The sequence below is a fragment of the Tamandua tetradactyla genome, chromosome 10 (assembly GCF_023851605.1).
Source record: "Tamandua tetradactyla isolate mTamTet1 chromosome 10, mTamTet1.pri, whole genome shotgun sequence".
NCBI classification, from domain to species: domain Eukaryota; kingdom Metazoa; phylum Chordata; class Mammalia; order Pilosa; family Myrmecophagidae; genus Tamandua; species Tamandua tetradactyla.
The window spans coordinates 102,266,947-102,288,111 of NC_135336.1; the positions used below are offsets into that span (position 1 = coordinate 102,266,947).

The window sequence follows — 21,165 nt, forward strand, 5'->3', positions numbered from 1 at the left end:
TGCTGAGTGAATCCAGCCAAAAACTAAAGGACAAATACTGTATGGTCCCACTGATGTGAACGGACATTCGAGAATAAACTTGAAATATGTCATTGGTAACAGAGTTCAGCAGGAGTTAGAAACAGGGTAAGACAATGGGTAATTGAAGCTGAAGGGATACAGACTGTGCAACAGGACTAGATACAAAAACTCAAAAATGGACAGCACAATAATACCTAATTGTAAAGTAATCATTTTAAAACACTGAATGAAGCTGCATCTGAGCTATAGGTTTTTGTTTTGTTTTGTTTTGTTTTGTTTTGATTTTACTATTATTACTTTTATTTTTTTCTCTATATTAACATTCTATATCTTTTTCGGTTATGTTGCTAGTTCTTCTAAACCAATAAAATGTACTAAGAAATGATGATCATGCAGCTATGTGATGATGTTAAGAATTAATGATTGCATGTGTAGAATGGTATGATCTCTTAATGTTGGGTTAATTTCTTTTTTTCCGTTAAAAAAAAAAAAAAAAAAGAGAAGGGATAATTGGAGATGAAGGGATACAGACTGTACAACGGGACTGGATATAAAAACTCAGAAATGGACAGCACAATACTACCCAATTGTAATGCAATTATGTTAAAACACTGAATGAAGCTGCATGTGAGGTATAGGTTTTTTGTTTTTGTTTTTTTTGTTTTTTTTTTCTTTCTATTATTGTTTTAATTCTTATTCTGTTGTCTTTTTATTTCTTTTTCTAAATCGATGCAAATGTACTAAGAAATGATGAATATGCAACTATGTGATGTTATTAAGAATTACTGATTGTACAGGTAGATTGGAATGATTTCTAATTGTTTTGTTAATTCTTTTTTTAATTAATAAAAAAAAAAGAAAAAAAAATAAAATAAAGAAGAAGAAGGTTTGTCATAGATTTATCAGGATTTTCCAAGTATAGAATCAGGCCATCTTTAAGTAATGAAGGTTTTACTTCTTCCTTTCCAATTTGAATGCGTTTTATTTCTTTTTCCTGCCTTAATTGCTTTAGTAGAATTTCTAGTACAATATTGAATAATAGTGGTGATGCAGAGGTGTTCCTCTAATCAAGCTTAATACCAACAATGGATTGAGTCACATCTCCGTGAAGATAACCTAATCAAGTTTCCAACCCATGGTACTGAATAGGGATTCGAAGCAACCGTTGCTCCTGCAAAACTGATTAAGATTAAAATATGGCTTTTCTAGGGCATATAAATCCATTCATACCAGCTCAGGGTGTAATAATCTATATATGTCTGTTAGATCTAATTCACTTATCAAATTGTTTAACTTCTCACCATAAGTACATGGAACCTTGAGTAGGGCATAAGATTTTGTAGGTTTGTCCAGAGTGATGCCCAAATAAATCCCACAGTGATTTGAACACTGAGTAAAAAAGTATTTGCAAAGTCCCCTTAGGGGAATGTTGAGAAAGGGGGGAAATTCACCTTCCCCAAGAGGAGAATTCTTGATATTCTCACAAGCAGTGGGGACAACCAAAGCACCAGGCTAAGCCCCCAATCTTTGAGTCTGTTCATATGAAACTTAACCCCCACAAAAGATAGGTTAAGCCTACTTAAAATTAGGCCTAAGAGTCACCTCCCAAGAGAACGTCTTTTGTTTCTCAGATGTGGCCTCTCTCTATCAACCAACACAGCAAGCTAACTCACCGCCCTCCCCCCTGTCTACATGGGACATGACTCCCAGGGGTGTGGACCTTCCTGGCAACATGGGACAGAAATCCTAGAATGATCTGAGTCTCAGCATCAATGGTTTGAGAAAACTTCCTCGACCAAAAGAGGAAAGAGCAAAATGAGACAAAGTGCCAATGACTGAGAGATTCCAGAGTCGAGAGGTTATCCTGGAGGTTATTCTTATGCATCAAATACATATCACCTCATTAGTCAAGGTGTAATGGAGAGGCTGGAGGGAACTGCCTGAAAATGTAGAACTGTGTTCCAGTAGCCATGTTTCTTGAAGATGATTGTATAATGATAGAGATTTTACAATTTGACTGTATGATTGTGAAAACCTTGTGTCTGATGCTCCTTTTATCTACCTTATCAACAGACAAGTAAAACATATGGAATAAAAATAAATAGGGGGAGCAAATGTTAAAATAAATTTAGTAGATTGAAATAGGGTATTGTATGTATGAATTTTTTTCTGTTGCCTTTTTATTTCTTTTTCTGAATTGATGCAAATGTCCTAAGAAATTATCATGATGATGAATATGCAACTATATGATGATATTGTGAATTACTGATTATATATGTAGAATGGAATGACCATGTATTAAGGATATTTGTGTTTGTTTGTTGTTCCTTTTTTTTCATTAATAAATAAATAAATAAAATGGTTTAAGTTCTATTTCCTTATTGATCCTCTGTCTGGTTGTTCTATCTATAGAAGAGAGTGGTACACTGATGTCTCCCACTATTATTGTTGAAATGTTTATTGCTCCCTTCAGTTTTGATTATGTTTACCTCTTGTACTTGGAATCCTTGGTTGGGAGCATACACATTCATGATTGTTATTTCTTCTTGGTGAATTGTCCCTTTTATTATTATGTAGTGTCCTTCCTTGTCTCTTATGACATCTTTACATTTAAAGTCTGTCTTGTCTGGTATTAGTATACCTACTCCTGCTTTCTTTTGGTTACAGCTTGCATGGAACATCTTTTTCCATCTTTTTGTTCTCAATCTATTTGTATCCTTGGGTCTAAGATGAGTCTCTTGTAAGCAGCATATAGATGGATCAATTTTTTAATCCATTCTGCCAATCTGTAGCTTTTAAGTGTGAGTTTAGTCCATTAACATTCAAGGTTATTACTGTAAAGGCATTTCTTGAATCTTATCCTTTGGTTTATATTTGTCATATCTATATATCCCTTTTCCTCTTTCTCTCTTTATCCTTTAAGTTACTGTTTTAGCTTGTTAAATGATGCTGGAAATGCAATATACCAGAAGTGGATTGGGTTTTATAAAGAGAATTTATTAGGTTACTAGTTTATACTTCGAAGATCATAAAAAATGTCCAAACTAAGGCATCCCGGGAAAAACTTCTTGACTCAAGAAAGGCCAGTCTAAGCAAACTCACTGCCCTCCCCATCTCTACGTGGGACATGACTCCCAGGGGTGTAAACCTCCCTGGCAATGTGGCACAGAAATCCTAGAATGAGCTGGGACCCCGCATCAAGGGATTGAGAAAACCTTCTCAACTGAAAGGGGGAAGATAGAAATGAGACAAAATAAAGTGTCAGTGACTGAGAGATTTCAAATAGAGTTGGGAGGTTATTCTGGAGGTTATTTTTATGCATTATATAGATATTCCCTTTTTAGTTTAAGGGGTATTAGAGAGGCTAGAGGGAAGTGCCTGAAACTATAGAGCTGTGTTCCAGTAGCCATGTTTCTTTAAGAATATCATATAGCTTTCGTAAAGTGGCTGTATGATTGTGAAAACCTTGTTTTGAAGCTCCTTTTATCTACAGTATGGGCAGGTGAGTAAAAAATATGAATTAAAAATAAATAATAGGAGGAACAAGTGTTAAAATAAATTGAGTAAAGGGAAATACTAGTGGTCAATAAGAGGAAGGGGAAAAGGGTATGGTCTGTATGAGTTTTTTCTTTTTTTTTGTTTCTTTTTCTAGAGTGATGTAAATGTTCTGAGCAATGATCATGGTGATGCATATAAAACTATGTGATGATTAACAAAAAGGCCAATCTGAGAAGGCACGTGGCTGGCATCTGTTGGCCCTTTGGCGTCTTGTCTCAAACAGCTTTCCCAGGGGCATTTTCTTCTGCATGACCAAAGTGTCTGTCCCTGTTGGCCGTGACGTCTTTTCCAATATGGTTGTCTCTTAAAGGACTCCAGTAAGTGACCCACTTTGAATGGGTGGAGATACATCTCTATGGAACCCACCTAATCCAAAGGTCCCACCCACAACTGGATGGGTCACATCTCCATGGAAACAACTTAATCGAAAAGATCTCATCCAACAATATTGAATCAGGATTAAAGAACACGAGTTTTCTGTGGTACACAACAGTATCAAACTGACACAGTTACCTTTCCTGGTACTCTGCAATTCTGTGCCCTCCTTCAGACCTCTTTCTCCTGTCTTTTTTTTTTTTTTTTTTCAGATGACAGAACTCCCTTTAATATTTTTTGTAAGGTCAGTCTTTTGTTTACAGATTCTCTCAGCCTTTGTCTATCTGTAAATTTTTAATCTCTCCCTCATTTTTGAAGGACAGTTTGGCAGGATAAAGAATTCTTGGCTGGAAGTCTTTCTCTTTTAGGATCTTAAATATGTCATGCCACTGCCTTCTTGCCTTCATGGTGCCCTTTGAATAGTATGAACTCAGTCTTATGTGGTTTCCCTTGTATGTGATGTGTTGCTTTTCTCTTGCCACTTTCAGGACCTTCTGCTTCTCTTCAGCGTTTGACAGACTGATTAGTATGTGTCTTGGAGTAACCCTATTTGGGTTCTATTTGGGGTTGTTGAGATTCTCTGATTTGCATGTTTATGTCTTTTATAACAGTTGGGAAGTTTTCCCCCATTATCTCCTCAATTAATCTTCCTTGGCCCTTTTCTCTTTCTGGGACACCTATGAATCTTATATTTGTGTACCTGGTGTTGTCCATCATTTCCCTGAGATCCAATTAAAATTTTTCCATCTTTTTTTTTGCCATTTGTTCTGCCTCTTCAAATCTTTATGTCTCTAGTTTATTTTTAATTTGGTCTATAGTATCTTTCATTGTAAGATATATGCTATTTTTCTACTTCCTGCACATGTATGTAAGAATTTTATCAGCAATAGAATTGTGTTTTTTAACTTAAAAACATGGAAGCAGCTTTGAAAGGCAACAGTATAATCAGAAGATTCTATTTTTGAATAAGCCCAGTGATTAACAAGCTTTGTTTTACAAAGATCATTTTTGAGTGTTCTCTTATTCAGCTAAAATGGGTGTCCAATATCCTCCCTTCGTGACACTTTCCTTGTGTACACTTAACATCTGTTTTTGTTTAGATTGTTGTGTAGTTGTATCTTGATTTTGTTGTTGATTTGTTTTGTAAAAATGTAAACATAGTGTAATTAATGTTCACTCAAGCTAGCTACTTAGTCTTAATTGTATATTTATTACACTTACAATATCATATATTAGGATCATAAAAAGGGAGTGTGCCCCCAAAGTTAATAAGTTAAGTTAGTGTCATGTGTTTACAAGTTACTGGGTTATAAATAAGTTACATGTGTAACCTATTTATGTAACTTATTTATAACCCAGACCGTAACTATTTCCAAAAATGTTTACAGGTTAGTATGTAGTAGTAGCACAATTTTAAAATTGAGAAGAGTAAAATAAATTTTAAAAGGGAGTAAAAATCATGATGGGAAAAGAAATGCATCTAAAAACAAAAGATGAGAGAAATAGTACAACTCAGCAAAAACTTTGATTTTCATGGGAACTATGGTTGGGAAAAAGGAGAGGGTGGAAGGAAAGAGACAGGCAGGCAGAGAAGGGAAGAGAGCTGGAAATCTTATAGGCCTATAAGGAGAAATATGCCAATGCACGTGAAGTGTTCAAGCCTACCTGACCCTGAATTCTGGGAGTAATTCATTGAAAGGCCTATTGGAAATGAGGTACTGTGTTGTTTCCTATGAAACGGAGCTTGAACGATATTATGGAACAATGAGAAAGAAAGAAAGAAAGCCAGAAAGAAAGAAAGAGACAGACGGGTTCAGGGGGTCTGAAGCTTAGCCATAACAGACAACAGACAACCTTATTCTTAACTAGTTCCCGCTTATATACTGCAGGGTTTACATGACTAAAAGCATGCATACATTTCGTGATAAAACAGAGGGCCTACTTCTCAGTATATTACTCCCTACATACAAGAGATAGCTAACAAGACGTTGGGGCTTAAGAAAAAACAAACATTCTCTCCCTCTCAGACTGTTCTCCAATTAAGCAGATAGCAGTCTCCACAGTTTATTGCCAATGCCACTCCGAAGCCAGTTGCTTCCAATAAATTCTGCAGGTTTTCCATTAACCCTGGCTCCTACAGTACTGAGCAATATTACAATGATGTCCACTCCAGTTTTATAGCAGATAAAGTAATTTTCAAAAGATCTTTTCTTATGCCTTATGTTAGTCAGGGTTCTCTAGAGAAACAGAAACAACAGGAGAGATCTGTAAATAAAAGATTTATAAGTCTGTCTCATGCAACCATGGGAATGGAAGAGTCCAAAATCCATAGGGCAGGTTGTGAAGCTAGCAGTTCCAATGAAGGGTCTTGACAAACTCCACAAGAGTATGTCTGGCTGAAGAAGAAATAGTATAAAAGGCCCTCTTCTTCCTTAAAAGCCTTCAGTTGATTGGATTATGTAATTGTGGCAGGCATGCCTTAGTTGATGGCAGATGTAATCAGCCACAGATGCAGTCAACTTACTGGTAATTTAATACACCAGGCTTCCAGTTTATCAACCAGCCATGAAATATCCTTGCAGCTATGGTCAGGCCAGAGCTTGCCTGACAAGTGGTCCTCATCACTTGGCCAAGTTGACACCAGAACCTAACCACCTCTTGTCATATTGGCAGCTTTACACATCACCTTGAAACATGTTTAATTTCCAAACAGAACACAATAATAGACACAGGTTTCACCTAACAATACTCAACTGTCCTGCATACAACCAGAAATGCACTTCATCTCTCCAGAATAGGATGTAAATCCTTAGGTAACATTCACTCTTAAACTTCATATCCTATGACTTAAATACTATAACATGAACAATACAACTTATGTCATATGATAAGAGGAAAACAAGATATTTGCTTATGTACAAATGCAAACATATTCATAACAAAATAGGAAATATTCATACAATAACAGTCCTCATTTCTGTCATTGGTCACGAGGTCATAGTTCATGTTTATCACTACCTTCTTCTTCTACCCATTCCATGTTCCCTTTAATCTCACCAAGCATTCAGCTGGCCATAATTATTTGCCAGGTTGGGTGACCCAGACCTTTATTCTTGAAGTCTCTGGACCATTGGTAGTCCTGCCTGGATTGGGTTATTGCAGTTTTCCACTGACTTTAATCCCAGGACATGGTAGTATTAAGAGACATCCTACAGGATCTTCTATATTGCGGGCAAACTCTTCTTTACCTTCATTGTGTAGTTGCAGTACTATTTCCCTTGGTAGCCAGGATCGATCACCCAGACAGAACAGTAATCCCCTTTCTATACCCAGCAAAACTGTCCTTCAAAAATGAGGGGGACAAGAGAGCCTCTTTTGTTGCTCAGATGTGGCCCCTCTCTCCAACCAACACAACAAGCAGTCTCACCACCCTACCCCTCTCTATGTGGGACGTGACTCCCAGGGGTGTGGACCTTCCTGACAATGTGGGACAGAGATCTTGGAATGAACGGAGACTCAGCATCGAGGGATTGAGAAAAATCCTAGAATGAGCTGAGACTTACAGCATCAAGGGATTGAGAAAACCTTCTCGACCAAAAGGGGGAAGAATGAAATGAGACAAAGTTTCAATGGCTGAGAGATTTCAGAGTTGCGAGGTTATCCTGGAGGTTATTCTTACTCATTAAGAAGTAGATATCACCTTCTTATTCAAGATGTAATGGAGAGGCTGGAGGGAACTGCCTGAAAATGTAGAGCTGTGTTCCAGTAGCCATGTTTCTTGAGGATGATTGAATAATGATACAGCTGTCACAATGTGACTGTGTGATTGTGAAAACCTTGTGTCTGATGCTCCTTTTATCTACCTCGTCAACAAAGGAGTAGAACATATGGATTAAAATAAATAATAGGGGGAACAAATGCTAAAATAAATTTAGTTTAAATGCTAGTGATCAATGAAAGCAAGGGGTAAGGGGTATGGTAGGTATAATTTTTTTTTCTTTCCTGTGTTCATTTTATTTCTTTTTCTGAATTAATGCAAATGTTCTAAGAAATGATGAATATGCAACTAAGTGATGATATTGTGAATTACTGATTATGTATGTTGTTTTATTTTGTTTCTTTATTTTTTAATTAATAAATAAATTTTTTAAAAGGGGGGGATTAAAATATTTTCAGATAAACAATCAGAGAATTTGTGACTAAGAGATAGGCTTTCCAAGAAATACTAAAGGGAGCACCACACTCAGATAGGAAAAGGCAGCAGTGAGAGGTCTGGAGAAGAGTGTAGAAATGAAGACTATCAGTAGAGGTTAAAAGAGGGGAAAAAATTAGATATGCCATATAAAATCCAAAAGTCAAAATGGTAGAAGAGGCTGGGCCACAGTGGCTCAGCAGGCAGAGTTCTCGCCTGCTATGCCGGTGACATGGGTTCACTTCCTGGTGCCTGCCCATGCAAAAAAAAAAAGGAGAAATTGCTACCTTTACAGCAATGTTATTACAGTAATAACATTAAATGTTAATTGGATTAAACATCCCAATCAAAAGGTATAGACTGGCAGAATGGATTTAAAAACAGGATCCAGATTGTATAGTGATGTAGCTTTCACAGTGTGGCTGTGTGGTTGTGGAGACCTTGTGTCTGACGCTCCTTTTGTCTGCCTTGTCAGCAGGCAGGTAAAACATATGGAATGAAGGTGAATGGTGGAGGAACAAATGTTAAAGTAAATTTGGATTGGGATGCTGGTGGTCGGTAGTGGGAGGGGGAGGGGATATGGTGTGTATACATTTTTTTCTGTTGTCTTTTTGTTTCTTTTTCTGAATTGGTGCAAATGTTCTGGGGAGTGATTGTGATGATGAGTGTGTGGCCATGTGGTGATGTTGTGAATTGCTGATTGTATATGTGGAGTGGAATGATCATAGGTTGAGAATGTTTGTGTTTGTTTGTTGTTATATTTTTGGAAAGGACTGAAGAATTAATTTTAAAAAATGCAAGTACAAAAACAGATTGAAAGTGAAAGGTTGGTAAAAGATATTTCATTCAAACAACAACTGAAAAAGAGCAGAGGTAACTACACTAATATCCAACAAATTAGACTTCAAATGTAAAACAATTCAGAGAAGCAAAGAGGGACTCTATGTATTAATAAAAGGAACAATTCAACAAGAAGACATAACAATCATAAATACTTATGCACCAAACCAGAGTGCTCCAAAGTACATGAGGCAAGTGCTGACAACACTGAAGGGAGAAGTAGACACCTCTACCAGAATAGATGGAAACTTCAATTCCCCACTCTCATCAATGGATAGAACAGCTAGACATAGGACCAATAAGGAAACAGATTTTGAATAATATGATAAATGAACTAGACTTAACGGACATTACACCCCAGAACAGCAGGACACATATTTTTCTCAAGTGCTCATGGATCATTCACAAGGATAGACCATATGCTGGGTCACAAAGCAAGTCTCAATAAATATAAAAAGATTGAAATTATACAAAACACTTTCTTAGATCATAATGGAATGAAATTGGTAATCAGTAACAGGCAGATGGCCAAAATATTCACAAATAGCTGGAGGCTAAACACACACTTTTCTTTTTGTTTTCTTTTTTTTTATTTTATTTTATTTTTAAATACCAAAAAACGCCAAACAAACGCAAACATTCCTATTTTGATCATTCCGTTCTACATATATAATTAGTAATTCACAATATCATCACATAGTTGCATATTCATCATCATGATCATTTCTTGGAACATTTGCATCTATTCAGAAAAAGAAATAAAACAACAACAGAAAAAAAAAATTTATACATACCATACCCCTTACCTCTCCCTTTCACTGATCACTAACATTTCAAATAAACAATACACTCTTAAACAACCAGTGGGTCAGGGAAGAAATTACAAGAGAAATCAGTAAATATCTCGAGGCAAGTGAAAAGGAAAACACAACATATCAAAATATATGGGGTGCAACAAAGCAGAGCTGAAAGGGAAATTTATGTCTTATATGCCTATATTTAAAAAGAAGAAAGAAAAAAAATCAAGGAATTAACTGTTCACTTGGAAGAACTTGAGAAAGAACAGCAAACTAACTCCAGAGCAAACAAAAGGAAAGAAATTAAGATCAGAGCAGAAATAAATGAAATTGAGAATATGAAAACATTCGAGAAAACCAACAAAACCAGAAGTTGGTTCTTTGAGAAAATCAATATAATCAATGGAACCTTAGCTAGGCTGAAAAAAAGAGAGGATACAAGTAAATAAAATCAGAAATGGAAGCGGGGAGATAACCACTGACCCCACAGAAATAAAGGAGGTAATGAGAACTAGAAGATAAAGAGAATCTAGGGATATCGATATCTCCCAAAACAAATTGCTGGAAGACAAAAAGATGGAAAAGATGTGGGAAAAAAAGTAAAACACACAGAGCATATGTAATACAAAATAATTTTAAACAGTCCATTGTGTCATTTCCCATACTCAATAATTAAATCCATAACCTTTCACCTATAGTTTCTTCCTGCATTCAGGATATGCTCCCACCTTCCACAAATCCTGCGTCATCTGGAAAATAAGATTGCTTTTTTAGGCTTCACTTCCATGGTCATCCCATGTATGGATCCGAGGGGGAAAGGAATACGAACTTTAAAGATGTTTAGAATCCTGACTGTTTCAGTTACTATGGTTCCATAACAAAATTACCCTGAAACTTTTAGTGGCTTAAAAATTTATATTTATTTTGTTCATGTGACTACAATTTGAGCAGGGATAGTTCATTTCAGCTTCACTTGACATCAGCTGAGGCCATTTAAAGGCTAAGGGTTGGAAATATCTGAAAGCTCACCCACCCACATGTCTGTAGTTGGTACCAGCTGTTGGTGAAGTGCTAGCAGGTTCACTGGCTAGAACACCTACATGTAACTTCACGATGAAGCTCAGGCTTCCTCACAACATGGTGGCCAGGTTTCAAGGGCAAGAGTCGAGAGAGATAGCAAGAGCCAAGCATGCAAGCAAGCAGCAGAAACTGTGTTGCCTCTTTTTTGAAAAAAAATTGTATGGTGGTAACATATTTATAACATAAATTTTTCCATTTTAACCATTTTTAAGTGGACAGTTCAATAGCATTAATTACATTCACAATATCATGTAACCATCACTACCATCTACTAACAAAATTTTTCATCTTCCCAAATAGAAACTGTTTACCCATTAAGCTATAGCCCCCTACTATCCACCCCTTCTTGCCCTTGGGAACTTCCAATCAACTCCCTATCACTATATATTTGCCTATTCTAGATTTTTCATACAAATAGGATTGTACAATATTTCTCTTTTTGTCTGGCTTCTTTCACTTAGCATAATGTTTTCAAGGTTCATCCAAGTTGTAACATGTCTCAGAACATCATTCCTTTTTACAACATTATATCCCATTGTAAATATGCACCACATTTTGTTTGTCCATTTATTTGTTGATGAATACTTGGGTTGTTTCCACTTTTTGGCTATTGTGAATAATGTTGCTTTGAACATCATATTGCCTGTTATGATCTAGTCTTGGCAGTCATTGAGAATCACTTCCACCTCCTGCCATCCCAAGTTCAAGGACAGGAACAAAAGACTATACCTCTTGATGGGCATATGGGACCAGAAAATATGTTGTGGCGATTTTGGAAAATTACAGTCTGCCACATTAACATAAGTCATTATCCCTTGAGCTTGGGAGAAGGATATGGTCCCAAATATGAAAATTTCTATTTCTGTTCTTTGAAACTCATTTTGAAAGTCATCCAGCACCAAGTATAGGTCCTGTTCCATTTCTAGAATATGAGCCAGAGTAAGAGGATGGATGTCACAGCTCCCAAATGAGGTACTGCAACCCCAGCTGATTCCAGGCTACCATCTCACCCCTGCCAATGGTTGGTGTCTATCAAGACATTGCTTCCTATGTGAATTTTGGAAGCCATCCTTGCTGACCTTGAAAAGGTGACACCATGACCCAAATTCCCATTTAACTGTAACTTGACTCCCCTTTGAACTTCTGAGCCATCTTTTCTATATGTACTCCACAAATGTTCTGTGGGCATTCCTCATTCTAGGCTTTCTTTCTTATTGTTTCTCTTGATTATCTGACCTCAACCACACAAGTATCCAGGATTGTTTTCCAAACCTATTGTCTTTGTTTCTTGCTCTGTTTCAAGCCTAAAAGCCTAAAAGAGGACTGCCTTCCATGTTGCTTCTGTCTGGCCCCAGCCATCCCTGTGCCAACCATTTGCTAGCCAGCTGTTCTCACTGTGCCTTCTTTTCTAATTCTTCTGCTGAAGCCTATCCTGACCTTTTGAGGTCCAGACCATATAGAAAATTATAACTGAATTTTACAGATAACCAAAACTTACCCCTCTAAACACAGAACTCTTTCTTATCTTAACCACTATGGATTAAAAGATCTTTCTAAAATGTTTTATACAACATCCTTCTTCTTAAACATAATACCCAGAATATACTTGACAGATTTTTTAAATAAACCATCACCATTACTATAACATTTTGGCTACTGAAAACCTAAGTTCTAGAAAAGATTAATATTCTCATGTTTTATCCATATGTACCCCTGATAGTAAACAAATTTCATAATTCAAATTAGTAAAAAACCTACAGTCTTCAAATCAGATGTATAAAAATATGCAATGTTTTTTATTTTCTGTAACTAAGCTATGTTTCCTTATAAGCCCTGTGCTGGTTGGGAAGGATTTATGTACCCTAGAAAAGCTGTATTTTAATCCTAATCAATCTTGTGGGAGCAATGGTTTCTTCTAATCCCTATTCAGCACTATAAATTGGAAACTTGATTAGGTTATCTATACAGAGATGTGAGCCAATCAGTTGTGGGCTTGAACTCGATTAGATGGTGGCGTGTCTCCACCCATTCTACATGGGTCTTGATTAGTTTAGTAGGATCCTATAAAGGAGGAGAAATTTTTGGAGAGAATGCCTTTTTGAGAATTACAAGAAAGCCACAGCAGAGCCAAGCAGAGCCATGAGGCCAAAAGAACCACCACCAGCCAGCAACTTTTGGAGATTCTGAGAAAGCGGAGAAGGACAATGGAATGACAAGAGCCATGAAGCAGAGTCCAGCAGCCAGTGACCTTTGGAGATGAAGGAGAATGCCCCTGCGGAAGCTTCATGAGGCAAGAGGCCTGGAGAGGAAGCTAGCAGATGATGCTGTGTTCACCATGTGCCTTTCCAAATGAGAGAGAAACCCTGACTGTGTTCGCCATGTGCTTTTCCACTTGAAAGAGAAACCCTGAACTTCATCGGCCTTCTTGAATCAAGGTATCTTTCCCTGGATGCCTTAGGTTGGACTTTCCTATAGACTTGCTTTAATTGGGACATTTTCCTGGCCTTAGAACTGTAAACTTGTAACTTATTAAATTTCCCTTTTTAAAAAGCCATTCCGTTTCTGGTCTATTGCATTCTGGCAGCTAGCAAACTAGAACAAACCCCATTCCCACAGATTAGGCCTAGGGATAGGGATGAACAGGGAAAACAGACAAAAAGCTTGTCTTGGCTTCTTCTAATTAAACACAATCTTTTTTGAGATTTCTCTTAGACTTTTGGTTTTCCCTCATCCCCACCCTTAGGGGAGATGACGTCTGAGCATAAAGGAAATGAGCACATCCCACTATTAATGGGTAATAGAGGCCTCTGGTCCATGTGCTGACTTGTAGCCCCTCACTAGACCTAGTTCTATGGAGGAGTGACTGGTCTTTACTAGTCAGGTTGCCAGGATCCTGTCTGGTGTGTATGAATGTGGCTGGTGAAACTCATGGCCTCTTCTTAGCATGGTCAAATCTTGATACTCCCCCCTTGCTGACTCTTGGTGCAAATGCTCTGGGATCTTAGCTGCCTCCAGCATCTGATCCCTGGCTAGTCTGTCTATCCCAAAACTTCTGCTTTGGGAACACCTAAATCTGTAACTTGAGGACTCCAGAGCTGGTTCCTGACTCTCTCCCAGCTCCGCTCCATGGATCCCACTGGTTCTGGGTGGGTGGGAGGAAGCACTGTCTTTGGCCGTTTGCCTCCACATTGCATTTAGCCCTTTCTAACTTACCACCTAGAAGATATCATTTTACTCTAGCTCCATGCAAAATATGGGGGCTTTTTAAGGAGTGGGCAATTTTCTTTGGCCATGCCAAGGCCTTCTGCACCAAGATACCTCAAACCTCAGAGATATTCTTCACCCCTAAATATCCTTTTGGCCCCTATGAGGGGTCAAGAACCCCAGAAAACCAAAATCCCATCTGATTTCCCTATCTGTGTGTGTGTGTGCATGTATGTGTCTTGTCTGTCTCTTCTCACATTGCTGGATCTCTTCTTTGTAGGCTTTCACATGGTGGGAGACTCCCTAAATTCATATATGCCCACAACTCTTAACTAGAGGTTTTACTAGAACTCAATGGCCTTGAGTTCAACAGACTTATCTCTTGATGTATGTGTTAAGGAAGAACATTTAGAATGTAATAAAACCCTTTTTTTTTCCTCAACAAGCTTGGATTTCAAAGCTTTTCTTTTGCCAACATTCAGAAAATTCAGCACTGAGATTTAGAGCTGAATAGTGGCCTCCTTTGTCTTGGCTTTAGCCACCCTGTACCCATTATCCAGATGCAGCCATATCTAATAGATTGAGATAGTGAAAATGTTCTCCTGCACTGGCCAATACTGTGTCCACTGTGTCACCTGTCCTTATGAGCACTTGAAATATGGTAGTGTGCCCAAGGGCTGAATTTTGTATTTTATTTAATTTTAATTGAATAATGACATGTGGCTAGTGACCCTTATTGGACAATGCAGAGGAGCATTAAGTTTTCTGACACAGGCTCAGGGGATAGAAAGAATACAGTGAAGGGAGCCAGTTTGCTAGGCTTTTCTCAAATATTGCCTCTATAACAATATTTTGTCACTTTGTTGAAAGATGAGTACTTTCTAATGTCAAGAATAATATATAATGACATAGCCTATTTCTGTTTCTGTTTCTGCTAGAATCTATAGATTTTATTAAAAGAATACCAAGTTGCTCAAGTCATTTTCTAAAAGAAATTGATCTTGATGAAAAGAAATATTTATAGAATTTTTTTTATTATGGTTCTTTTTAGGAGAAAGATCGAGAGCTTGAAATTAAAAATATCTATACTAATCGAATAATTAAGAATCTACATGACAAAGATGATTATCCAAAAGGTATGTTTTAATTACTTTTACTGAAAATCTATTTTAAAATATCTAGTCAGATTTTCCTAGTTTACGTAGTCAAAATAATGGATATTTTAAAAAATCATTTTATTAGGCATTAAATTATATTTTTGTGATTCTAGAATAATGAAACTATGCCATGGCTGAAATAACTAGAAAAGAGTAGAAATGCTTTCCTACCTTCCCTTTATGTCAGTCCCTATGCTCTTACACCAGGTGGAATGAGAAGGTAACTTTTTGGCTTAAAGCAAAATGCCTTCCAAAAGCAGAACCTTCTAACTACATCTTGTTAGCTGATGTGTGAGTTTTTAAATCAACTTTATCGAGGTATAATTTACCTAAAAAATGTGCACCCATTTTAAGTGTACAGCTCAGTGGGATTTAGCGAATACATAACCACCATCCCAGTCAAGACATACAACGTTTCTGTCTCTCCAGAAAGTTCCCCCACACCCCTTTGTCAGTTCTTCCCCGTTCCTGGGCCAGACCACCACTGATTTCCCTTCTGTCACGACAGCTTAGTTTTGTCTATTCTAGAACTTCATAGAAGGGACTCATGCAACTTGTGTTCTCTTGTGTCTGGCTTCTTTTGTTCAGCACAATGTTTTTGAGATTGATCTATGCTGTTGCTGCTAAAGTTAGTTTGACCCCTTTATTACCAAGTGGTATATTTTCCCTCAAAGCAGGACATGCTCCATTTTTTACCCATGATCTCCCAGAATAAGATTCTGCTCAGAAGAGGAGAACACTCATGTCTGTTTTGGTAGAAGTCACTACGTAGTTTACTCTCAGAAACAACAACCTCAAACTTCCTCACCTTGCTTTCCTTGCTCTAGGGAGTGGTTTAAATGTGATACAATTTCCTGGAAAGTCAAGTCCAGATTTAGGGTCATTCATGTTAGCAGGACGACTGAACCACTGATGACCGAGAGCCGTGACACAGAACAGCACCGTGGCTTAGCCTTTTCTCAGTGGCATGTCTAAAGTTGAGTCCCTCTGCAAGCAGAGGACGTCATTTTCTTCCAAACAGTAGGCTGTCTGAGCCTACTTGTTCCGTCCTGTAACACTGGTGGCAGCCATACTTTGTGGTCCAAATTACTCAATAAGGGAGATGACGGGGACAAAAGGGAACTAGCAAATGGTACACATATACTGAAGATCTTTAGAAAACAGTATACTTTGTTTTGTTATTAAATTATATCACTACTATTTTGTGCTTAAAGTCAGTATTGCTTCCAAATGTATAATAGATTTCTTACATGTACCTACCTATTCTGTAGTTTCTTCAACGAAATCAGTTCAAGCAGACAGGAAAAGTTTCCCATTTATGAGTTTGAGACACCAGGAAACCCAAAAATCCCAAGACGCTCCGTCTTTGACAATTAAGGTACAGCAAATTTGATCACTTGAAGTGTCTAGTTAAATGTAGCTGTACAAAAATGGATTAGGCTATAAATAGTCCCTTGTTCTATACAAAAAGAATTTGCATTCATTAAAATAAAATGAAATTTTATATTACCCCCCCAAATGTGTTTTTGCTGCTTTCCTAAATTATAGGTTAAGAAGACAACAAGAAACATTGGTCATGAAGAAAAATCAAGTGATGTAAATAGTGATATTCCTCACTGTATCCGTAAACCACCAAAACAGGAAGACTCTAAGAGAAAGCATGAAGGTAATTTTAACAACCTTTAAAAGCCTCCTTTATTCTTATTTGATTTTTTAAATTGTGAATTTATATATACATCATAGGTAAAGCACGAATATACAATTTAAAGAATTATAATCAAATTAGCACCTGTGGAACCACCTACCTGTTTCAGAACAGGACCTTAGTGTCCCCTAGAACAGCCCATGGGTCCTTCATGGCACCAGGAATAACCCAAATCCTGACTTTGATGCCAGTTGGCCCCTTGCTTTTCCTCACAGTTCCCTATCCTTGTATAAATCCTTAAATAATATATGTGGTCTTGAAAAAGCGAATAGCAAATACAAATCTGGATGTGTAAAGGGCAGTATTGCCACTATTACTTAGTTGAAGATTTCCAGGAAAAGATTGGCTGAACAGAGACTCTGACTTCGGCTCCCCTGAACTTACAATCAAGGGGCAAGGACGCAAGTGGTCGTGGCAGAGAGAGAACCCTTTGGAGCCAGGGCCACTCTGCTCTAGAGGTCAGAGAGAGGCAGGGCCTGAGGGGATGGGCTGCTGAGGAACTTCTGCCTCTGAGATCACCAAAGCTTCCCGCCAGGCTGCAGGGTCTCTCAGAGGGTGTGACAACTTCCTCAGCCCTTGGTCAGGGCTGGACCCAGTCTTAGTCTGGCCGCCATCGTGTGGAGGGCTCCTGCAGCAGGGATGGGCGAGGCAGCCTCAGCTCTGTGCACAGCTGTCACTCCAGGCCTCCGTCCACCCTCCTCCTCAGGGCCCTGTCACCTCCTCTGCTTCATCTGTCTATCCCTAAGCCATGTCTTCCTCTTTCTTGTTAAGTTCCGAGAAAAGAAAAGCACAACCTCCAGGAGCTTGTTGAGGATGGGTACACATAAGTAGATCTGTAGACCCTTTTGATAAGCATTATTGTAGCCTTATATTTGATTGATAATTGGCTAGATATAAAATTCCATGTTGCAGATCATTTCCCGTCAGACTTTTGAAGGCAATGCCCCTTGTTTGCCTGTTACACTATCAGCAAGAGAAATCTGGGCCAGACCCTGTATGGCCGGACAGGAACAACTTGCGAGGAAAGAACGATCCCTGATGAGCAGTTCTGAGTCCACCCAGAGCTGGGACAGGTGGCGTTCCCTCCAGCCTGCTTGGAGCGCCTGTGTTTAACACCCGCTGTGCTTAGGGGTCCCAGAAGGACCACACCTAGATGTGGGGCCAAACGAGCTAGAAAAAAGTTTAAAAGACACGGAGGTTTGTAGAACTCATCTGTAGAGCCACTCAGTCTGGTGAATTGGGCAATACTGACCGTGAGTTACATTTTCAGTCCCTCCTGTCCTCATTAGTCTGTTTAAGTTGTCCACTTATTTTATTCTTTTTAACATATTGATGAATTTAATAAAATTGCATGGACCATATCTTTTTCATTTCTCTATGTCAGTGTTAAACATTGCCTACCATGGGCCAGGATCTGAGGTTATCCACTTATTTTTCAGCCAGTTTTGGTCATTCACATTTTCCTAAGAAGTTTATTCATTCATTTGGCAATTTTTTTTTTAGTATACACTGTGTGCCAGCATCATGGTAGGCATTGGGGATATAGCAGTTAAACACAAAAATCCCTGCTTTGGTGTGCTCACATGCTGGTGCAGAGACAGACATTAAATAAATTTGTAATATAGCAATATGTTGAAGGACGATGGGTGCTGTAAGGGAAAATGAAACCAAGAGAGGGGCTAGGGAATCGAGGCTGAGGAGAGCTGGGGAGACGAGGTTGAGAAGCTGCCTCTGAGCAGAGACTTGCAGGGAGGGAGGGAGTGATCTGTGCCGACCCCTGGGGAAGAGCATTCCAGGCACAGAACAGAGGGCAGTGGCCAGGCTGGAGGAGGGACAGCGCAAGGGGGGGCTGTGGTAGGAGATGGGCTGGGGTCCTCAGGCAACGGCTTTGTAGCCAGGGGGAGGATTGGGGCCTTTACTTGAGAGGGAGAGGGAGCCCTAAAGCTCACAGGGCGGCTGTGAGGCCAGGGTAGAAGCAGGGGGCCCGGGAGGAGGCCACTGCCATAGCTGGGCCAGTGCCGGGGCTGCAGGGGTGGGGAGAAGCTGGGGCCCCTGAGCTAGCCAGCTTCTTTAGGACAAAGTTAGTCTCGGGTTAAAAAAAAGGTCAGCAACTCTGTATCTATATTCCTTGTTATTCTTAGTTTTCATTTTTATTATTTCTCTTTATAAGACTTGCTAAAATTTAGCCTATTTTATGGCTCTTCTCAAATAATGTGTTTTGTGTTGATCAAGTCTTTTTTTCCTACTTCAAAGCAAGATATTAAATCTTGTTTTATGTTAATTTATCCCTTGTCCTCTTTCCTTATTTTTTAACTGAGTGCTCAGATCACTTATTTTCAGTCTTTTATATTTTCTGGTAAATTCATTCTTTAACCATTAATCGGAAGGAAATTTTTCTGAATATTAATGAAATCCTATCTTTTTAGTAACATGTTCTCTTTATCATTTACGTCTAAATAGTCTGTAAGATGTAGCCGTTGAGAGAACTGGGTACACAGACCTCTTCGTACCATTCATGCAATTTCCTGTGAATCAGAATTACTGCATTATAAAAATTAAAAAAATTAATAGTATATGAATCAGTTCTCCAGAGCAACAGAATCAACAGGATATATCTATGTATGTATATATATATATATATGTGCAGATATGAAATACATATACATACACGAGAGATTTAGTATAAGGAATTGATTCACACGATTTTGGGGGCTGGGAGGTTCAAATTCTGCAGGGAATTCCAGTAAGAGTTGATGCTGTAGTCTTCAGAGGCAGAAGCTCTGATCTCTGGAACCCATAGCTCTTGCTCTTAAGGTTCCCAACTGCTTGAAGGAGCCCCCCCGCCCCCCACATTATGAAGGGCAGTCTCCTCCACTTAAGGTCAACTGAGGGTAGATGCTAACCCCATCTATGAAACACCTCCACTGCAGCAACCAGGCCAGTATTTGACTAAACAACTGGACATCATAACCTAGCCAAGTGAATACATACATTAACTGAAATTCTCAGTAATTTCAGTTCTGACTTCTACAGCCACACAGGAATCATATAAGAGTGGAAATTTTTGTTGTTGTTTCTATTTTACAGTGAGCTATTTCTGAACGGGACCTCTTAAAGTCTCACATTGAAACTATAGTTTTGTCTATTCTTCTTTTTGGAATTTTTAACAGTTTTTACAAAATATATAGACATGTAAATTGGGTGCTATCTGGTGCTTTAAAGTCCATGACTATAGACTTATCAGTACCCCTCTCTGTCCTTACTGCTTTTGGGGGGGGATGGGAAGACGGTGCTGTCAAATGATCCCTTATTGAAATATTTTCCTCTGGATTCTGACCTCGCTGGGCATTCCGCAGACTTTGATGTTGGGTTCGAACTTGGTGACCCAGCAGAGGAGGCCAGTGGCAGGTGAACCCAGATGAGACACGACCAGGAAAGCTGGACCTTGGCTCCTCTCAGCCTAAAATCTTGCTTACTGCTTTTTTGCCATTAATTCTTCTTCATTTTAATATCGCATAGTGCTTGGCTGAAATTTTTTTTCCCAATCCCAAAATGACCTGGCTTCAAATAAGAAACTTTTAACACACTCAAATATGTTTTCTCTTTCTGTTTAGTATTTTCAAAGTTCTAATCCTATTTCTGTTCTTCTAATGGTTTCCTTTAAATTTTAACAAACATGTCAAATTTAGTTTTATTGACACATGAAATTAATTATACCTATAATTACCCTCACTCCTCAAACCAGAAATATTTTTAGCAGTTTGCACAGTCCCTTCTCTCTCTACCTCCTGCAGTTGCTTTCAGTTGAAATCAAATGGAATTTTAGCTCTTCAGCATCTTTTCTGCCACAAATATTTTAATAATCCTTTTAATATTTGCATCTAAATATTTATAATTAACTATACATTTTATGTTTTCTTTACTCTCTTTTCTTAAAATTTATTTCTTTTGCTATGAATCCTTTTTTATTTTTCTGGAATATAAATGAATACTTTTATTTCACAAAGTGTTAATGTGTTAAAAAAATTTCCAATTTTCTGCACATGTGGCATCATTCCTATTCTCCCCCACAAATGGCTGGACATTCAGGTTCATAAATGGTGGCCCAGATGGAGGGGAGACAAGTAGCCCAGGTCAGTTTCCTCAGAACATCTGCATTCTTGTTCCTGCAACAGGTCTTTCGTTTGAACAGGAGGGCCAAATGTAGGGCTCTCTGGGTGCCTGGGGAGGGAACAT

General features: G+C 38.3%; 1 protein-coding gene across 10 annotated transcripts in view; it reads left to right on the forward strand.

Moving 5' to 3' along the window:
• Positions 1–21,165, forward strand: part of LCA5L (lebercilin LCA5 like) — an 88,575-nt gene that overhangs the window by 65,393 nt on the left and 2,017 nt on the right. For 7 of the 10 annotated variants that reach the window (XM_077119051.1, XM_077119044.1, XM_077119049.1 and 4 more), the window contains 3 exons: positions 15,119–15,203; positions 16,496–16,602; positions 16,773–16,890. In XM_077119051.1, the coding sequence (XP_076975166.1) occupies positions 15,119–15,203; positions 16,496–16,602; positions 16,773–16,890 (310 nt within the window). Of the gene's footprint in view, positions 1–1,652; positions 2,303–15,118; positions 15,204–16,495; positions 16,603–16,772; positions 16,891–21,165 lie in introns of those variants that run through there. The other 3 variants (XR_013158739.1, XR_013158741.1, XM_077119053.1) reach the window with 3 other exon arrangements.